The sequence below is a fragment of the Vigna unguiculata genome, chromosome 2, assembly GCF_037176805.1.
Source record: "Vigna unguiculata cultivar grain cowpea cultivar isolate G323 ecotype 2 chromosome 2, ASM3717680v1, whole genome shotgun sequence".
In the NCBI taxonomy this organism is placed as follows: Eukaryota; Viridiplantae; Streptophyta; class Magnoliopsida; order Fabales; family Fabaceae; genus Vigna; species Vigna unguiculata.
Window position 1 is genome coordinate 11,356,631 of NC_140793.1, and position 7,530 is coordinate 11,364,160.

Below are 7,530 nucleotides of genomic sequence, written 5' to 3' on the forward strand. Positions count from 1 at the left end.
AAGAACACAAAGGGGTTTTGATTCCATTTTTGTGGTGGTAGATCGTTTTAGCAAAATGACACACTTTATACCCTGCCACAAAGTGGATGATGCTAGCAACATTGCTAGGCTTTTCTTTAGAGATGTGGTTAAGCTTCATGGTATACCCCGCACCATAGTTTCTGATAGAGACACCAAGTTCCTTAGCCACTTTTGGAAAACACTTTGGTCAAGGTTAGGAACTAAGCTTAATTTCTCTACTTCATGTCACCCACAAACTGATGGGCAAACTGAAGTTGTTAATAGGTCTCTGTCTACTATGTTAAGGGCAATTTTGAAAGGGAACCACAAATCTTGGGATGAATGCCTTCCCCATATTGAGTTTGCCTACAATAGAGTAGTTCATAGGACTACTAAAATCTCTCCATTTGAAGCTGTTTATGGCTTTAATCCTCTCACTCCCATGGACTTGCTACCACTTCCTACATCTTTTGATTTTATTCATAAAGAAGGGGTGGCAAAATCTGATTTTGTTAAAAAAATGCATGAAAAGATTAAAAGCCAAATCCAACAACAAACAGAGAGGTATGCTAAGTACAACAATAAAGGGAAGAGGGAAATGATTTTTGAAGAAGGGGATTGGGTGTGGCTACACCTTAGAAAAGATAGATTTCCTAAGCAAAGGAAGTCTAAACTTAGTCATCGAGGTGATGGTCCCTTTAAAGTGCTGAAAAGAGTAAATGATAATGCATATAGGCTAGAGTTGCCTGAAGGCTATGATGTGCATGCCACCTTTAATGTTGCTGACTTAATACCTTTTGTAGGTGGTACAGATGATGAGGCAGAGACTACAGATTTGAGGACAAATCCTTCTCAAGAGGGAGGGGATGATGAGAAACCTCGAGCCAAGGGACCTACAACAAGAGCCATGGCTAGGAGAATACAAGAGGAATGGGCCTTAAATGCGCATGCAAGGCCCAAGATGAACTTCACATGGGCCAAGGAAGATGTGAAGACCTAGCCTAGGACATTTTTCTTGTAAATACTAGATTAGGATTTTATTTTTGGGCTTTGTATTTTGGGCCCAGTAGAATAGGATTTTCTTTGGGCCATGTATTGGGCCTTAGAGGAAATTGGGCTTTAGAAGTAATTTTGGACCAAAAAGGGGAATTGGGCCAAATGGGCCAAGAGTAGTGTGTCTACTCTAGAAAACCCTAGAAGCTTCTCAAACTTGCTCTCCAAGGATGAGAGTTAGCTTCCCATGGCAAGACAAGTGTGACTTGCTTAGGTGGCAAGTCACACCTCCCACATGCTCCTTTTTGGCTCCAAAATTCAACTTTCTAGACTCCTTTTTCCCTGCACTTTTTGGAGACCCCTTGGTCTCATTTTAGCCTATAAATAGAAGGCTTAGGAGATGTATTTTTCAGCTTGAAATTGAGTAATGAATTGCTGCCCAAATTTGTGCACAAATCTCTTTTGAGCTCACCTTAGAGTAAACTCTTCTCTAGTTTACTCTAGTCTTCTTCCTTAGGAGTTGGCTTCACCTCTCTTAAGAATCCTTTCACCTACACCAAACCAAACACCTTAAGCTTCTTTCCTTCATGCTTCCGCATCCAACACCATCCATGGAGCCTCCATTCTTCATGCAAGCTTCAATGGAGACAAGAAGAAGCCATCACATTCCCAAAACAATTCCAAAGCTCCAAAATTTCCTAAGGTAGGAATAATCATGGTTTTTCAGGCTAAGGGCTTGTAATGAGCTGTAGAACAATGAAAGGGTATGCAGGCTCAAAAAGGGGTATCAACAGAAATAGTTCAAGGTAGGCTCATCTGGCTATAGGCTCACAAAAAAAATTGCCTAAATCATGTCCAAACATGCATGTGTATCAGGAAAGTATCAGAAAGAGTCAAGCCAAGACCACTGTGCAAGCATTCAAGAGGCGGTATCATACAACAAAGAACAGAGAGTGGCTCAAATTCTCACACAGGATAAAACAATTCCAAAAGCAACTTGACATGCAAAGACAAAGTAAGGATATCAGTTCACAGAATAACCAACAACTCATCCTCCAAAAGTGAAGTGAGTGTTCCAAACAGAAAGCAAAAACATAACACTAACTAACACAAATTAACAAAAAGGAATCAAACAAACGGAAACAACAACAGACAGACAAACCTGGACAAGTGCAATAAAAGTAAAGAAGAAGGGGAAAGAAAACTCCCTGAATCATGGTGAAACAGTAGTGGGGTCAAGTAGGGAAGTTTCCTCCACAACAGTATCCACCAAGGCAGGATTGCTGAGGAATGGCTTAAGACGATGCCCATTCACTTTGAAGCTCTTATCTGTGGACTGGCTTTTGATTTCAACTGCACCGTAAGGATAAACATTAGTGACAACAAAAGGACCAATCCACTTTGATCTCAACTTACCCCCCATGAGTCCAAGTCTGGAGTTATACAGTAAAACTTGCTGACCAACAACAAACTCCTTTCTAGCAATGGAGCTATCATGGAATCTCTTGGTCTTCTCCTTGTAGAACATAGAGTTCTAATATGCCTCCAAACGGATCTCATCCAACTCGTTCAACTGCAGCTTCCTTTCCTCCCCAGCTTGATCAAGAGAGAAATTGCATGACTTGACAGCCCAGTAGGCTCGATGCTCTATCTCCACTGGAAGGTGGCATGGCTTACCAAAGACAACCCGATAAGGAGACATCCCTATAGGTGCCTTGTAAGCAGTCCTGTGAGCCCATAGAGCGTCCTCAAGTCTATTGCTCCAATCCTTCCTGTTGGGCTGCACAATCTTCTCCAAGATCCTCTTGATTTCTCTGTTTGAGATCTCAGCTTGCCCATTAGTTTGGGGGTGATATGGTGTAGAAAGTTTGTGCACAACCCCATACTTTTGAAGCAAAACCCCCAAGGATCTGTTGCAAAAATGGGTGCCTTGGTCACTAACAATAGCTCGAGGAACTCCAAACCTACAAAATATGTGAGACCTAACAAAATCCACAACAACTCGAGCATCATTAGTTCTAGTGGCTTTGGCTTCCACCCATTTTGAAACATAATCAACAGCAAGCAAGATGTAAGTGAAACCAAAAGAGACAGGGAAAGGGCCCATGAAATCTATACCCCAGACGTCAAACACCTCACAAAATAGCATGGGTTGTTGAAGCATCTGTTGTCTCCAAGAAATGGCTCCTCCTGCTCGTTGGCATTCCTCACATGTGCTACAAATCCTCCACGCATCTTTAAAGATGGTGGGCCAATAAAATCCGCAATCTAGCACCTTACGAGCTGTCCTTTGTGTGCCAAGGTGACCACCAGGTGCAGATGAATGACAAAATTTGTGGACCGAGTCAATCTCATGGTCCAGAATGCATCTCCTGGTAACCTGATCATTGCACATTTTCCACAGATAGAGGTCATCCCAAATGTAATACCTAGCATCGCTCTTGAGTTTATCACATTGAGCTCTCGATGCTAGGGGAGGAAAAACAGAAGCAGCAAGATAATTAACAATGTTAACAAACCAAGGTGAGGAAGAAGTAGAGAGTGTCAACAAACTTTCATCGGGAAAGTCATCCCGGATCGGTGTAGCATCATCAGTAGACCTCTCAATCTTGCTTAGGTGGTCTGCAACCAGGTTTTGTGCTCCGCTCCTATCACGGATCTCCAAATCAAATTCTTGGAGCCAGAGCATCCATCTTATCAGTCGAGGTTTTGATTCTGCCTTCTTCAACAGGTACTTAAGAGCTGCATGGTCAGTAAACACAACAACAGGAGAACCAAGCAGATAAGATCGAAACTTTTCAAGTGCGAAAACTACCGCAAGGAGCTCTTTTTCTGTTATGGTGTAATTTGATTGGGCAACATCTAATGTCCTGGAGGCGTAGTAGATTACCCTCGGCTGCTTATCAATCCTTTGAGCTAGAACAGCCCCTAATGCATAGTTGGATGCATCACACATAAGCTCAAATGGGGCTGTCAAGTCGGGCGCCTGAATGATTGGAGTTGTGGTCAGGGCCTTCTTGAGGCAATCAAAAGCCTCTTTGCATCCTTCATCAAAGATGAAGTCAACATCCTTTTGCAATAGGTTGGATAGTGGTAGGGCCTTCTTAATGAAGTCTTGAATGAAGCGCCTGTAAAACCCTGCATGGCCAAGAAAAGAACGAACCTCTCGCACAGAAGAGGGGTAAGGCAATTGTGAAATAATTGAGATCTTGGCAGGGTCAACTTCAATGCCCTTTTTTGAAATTATGTGCCCCAATACTATGCCTTGTTCTACCATGAAATGACATTTCTCAAAATTGAGAACAAGGTTAGATTGGATGCACCTGTTTAAAACTCTGTCCAAACTATCCAAACATGCATCAAATGAGGACCCATATACAGTAAAGTCGTCCATAAACACCTCTATGCATTTTTCAAGAAAATCACTAAAAATGCTTAGCATGCACCGCTGCAATGTGCCAGGGGCATTGCATAGGCCAAACGGCATCCTCCTATAGGCAAAAGTGCCAAAGGGGCAGGTGAATGTGGTTTTTTCTTGGTCCTCAGGTGCAATGTGAATTTGAAAATAACCAGAAAACCCATCAAGAAAGCAATAGTGGGACTTACCTGCCAAGTGCTTAAGCATCTGATCAATAAAAGGCAGGGGGAAGTGGTCTTTTCTGGTTTCTTGATTTAGCCTTCTGTAGTCAATGCAAACCCTCCAACTGTTTTGCACTCTTGTTGGAATCAACTCCTCTTTTTCATTCTTGACTACAGTGAGGCCAGTCTTCTTTGGAACAACATGGATGGGGCTAACCCACTGACTGTCAGAAATGGGGTAGATGATCCCAGCTTGTAGAAGCTTGGTCACCTCCTTCTTTACAACATCCGAGATGACAGGGTTGAGTCGCCTCTGTGGCTGTCTCACTGGCTTTGCTCCATCTTCCAACAATATCCTGTGCATGCATGTTGATGGGCTAATACCAGGGATGTCAGCCAATGTCCATCCAATTGCCTTCTTATGCTTCTTAAGAACTTGCAACAACCTCTGCTCTTGTTCAGCAGTGAGGGAGATGGAAATGATGACAGGCAGTTTGTCCTCCTCCTCTAAGTAGACATACTTGAGGTTGTCTGGCAGTGGTTTCAACTCTAGAGTATTGGATGCTGGCTGAATATCAGGAACCAGAGGGGAGGGAGAAATGGGTTCCACAGCCTGTACCTGAGCATAACAATCAGATGCATATGTACTTCCTGCAACATGGTTAGTGCAACCTGATTGTATAACATCAAAGTGAATAGGTACAACATCCAGAGAGTCGAACTCTGTACATTCAACATTATCCACATCATATTCAGCATCATCAGAATCAAAATAAGAATCAAGAACATCAATGCATGCAAATTCAGATAACTCAGACACGGATGAATGTTTTAATGTATGCAAAGAGTGGAAATCAGAAATCAATCCATCAACAGCATCATCAATAATATCCACGTGAAAAATAGAATGATCCTCAGAAGGATGTTTCATGGCATCCAGAATGTTGAATCGCACAACAATATCATCAAACTCCATGGACAAAGTACCTGCATGGACATCAATTTTGGTTCGTGCAGTTTTCAAAAATGGTCTGCCTAAAATGATTGGTGCAGAACCATGTGAAAATCCCTCTTCCATGTCAAGAATGTAAAAATCAGATGGGAAAATCAATTCATCGACACGAACCAAAACATCATCAACCAAACCTGCGGGGTGGGCAACACTTCTATTTGCCAACTGAATCACCACACCCGTAGGTTGCAGGGGTCCAAGAGAAAGAGATTTAAAAATAGACAGAGGCATTACATTTATTGAAGCACCAAGATCAAGCATTGCATTTTCAAATTTATTGTTACCTATGATGCAAGGTACACAAAATGTACCTGGGTCCTTGCACTTCTCAGGAATCTGAGGAACAGATTTACCTATCAATGCTGACACGTTTCTGCCCATGCTGATCTTTTCGTTTCCCTTTAGCCTCCTCTTGTGCGTGCATAGCTCCTTCAAGAACTTTGCATATCTGGGAATCTGTTTAATGGCATCCAACAGAGGTATGTTCACCTCCACCTTCCTAAAAGTTTCCAAGATCTCCCTGTCAACCTCTTCCATCTTTTTGCTTGGAATGGCTCTTGGAGGGAAAGGAAGAGGTATGGAAGGTGCAGCAGTAGAGGTGGAAGGTGTAGAAGTCGCACCAGATGTGGAAGGACCAGCTGCATGAGCATCACGCTTTCTCTGAAGTGTGGCAGGGTCGGCTTCCTTTGGAGGTGTAGGCTCGGAAGTAGGAACTTCAATGTTCTTCCCAGATCTCAAAGTAATGGCACTCACATTCCTAGGATTTTCCACCGTCTGTGATGGAAGCTTGTCAAAATTCTGAGCCTGTGCCTGGTTTAGCTGAGTGGCCATCTGCCCCATTTGATTTGTCAAACTTTGGATTGAGGCCCTAGTCTCTTGCTGGAATTGCATATTTTGAAGGGTCATCATCCTGACTAACTCCTCCAATGAAGTAGAAGAAGAAGGTGCAGGTGTTGCAGCAGGAGCTGGTGTGGGTACAGGTGGAACAGGAGCAGCTTGTGGTGCAGGTGCAACTCTTTGTTGCGGAGGTGGTTGCACATTTTGAAATTGTTGGGGCTGCTGGTTACCCTGGTTGCCCCATCTCAAATTAGGGTGATTCCTCCATCCTGGATTATATCTGTTGGTTGACAAATCATGGTGGTTTTGTTGTTGTTGTTGGGGCCTATTGTTGTTGAAAATATTTGCTGCATAGGCCTGAGGTGTGTCGACTGGTGTAGAAGAAGAAGGAGAAGCAGCCTGTTGTTGCAACGCTGGGCAAGAGTCTATAAAGTGATCAACAGATGTACAAAGGCCACAAACTCTTGCAGCTGGAGCTCTCTAATTAGAAGCAAGTTGATTGACCAGTGTGGTAAGAGCATCAATCTTACTTTCCAACTTCTTTGTGTACTCGGCTGCTCCTACATCATGAACACCTCTAACAACTATGGCATCACTCCTTGTGCCAAATTGTTGAGAATTTGAAGCCATGTTTTCTATCAGTTGTCTGGCTGCAGCTGGGGTTATGTTACCAAGGGCACCACCACTTGCGGCATCAATCATATTTCGATCCATGTGGTGCAAGCCTTCATAAAAATACTACAGGAGGAGATGTTCAGAAATCTGATGGTGTGGACAGCTTGAACAGAGATTCTTGAACCTCTCCCAGTACTCATAAAGGGTCTGCCCAGATTGCTGCTTGATGCCAGAAATATCCTTCTGTATGGCTATTGTCCTTGAAGCAGGAAAGAACTTGGCAAGGAACAATCTCTTCAGGTCATCGCAGCTTGTCTTTCGCATTACCCTCCAAAGAATGAGGGAAAGCCTTCAAGTATACATGGTCCTCTTGTACATCTGCAGGCTTCATGGTGGAACAGACGACATGAAACTGCTTCAAGTGTTTGCACGGGTCCTCACCTGCAAGACCATGAAACTTTGGCAACAAGTGTATCAAACCAGTTTTCAGCACA

At 43.2% G+C, this 7,530-nt stretch overlaps 1 protein-coding gene across 1 annotated transcript; it reads right to left on the minus strand.

The window, feature by feature from the left end:
- Positions 1–2,527: 2,527 nt before the first annotated feature.
- Positions 2,528–7,151, minus strand: LOC146888332 (uncharacterized). Its single transcript, XM_085670055.1, has 3 exons — positions 3,809–7,151; positions 3,547–3,712; positions 2,528–2,649 (listed from the first exon to the last, which is right to left on the minus strand). Exons 1-3 carry the CDS (start codon positions 6,491–6,493, stop codon positions 2,528–2,530), a joined length of 2,973 nt encoding a protein of 990 aa, XP_085526181.1. The 5' UTR covers positions 6,494–7,151.
- Positions 7,152–7,530: the final 379 nt, after the last annotated feature.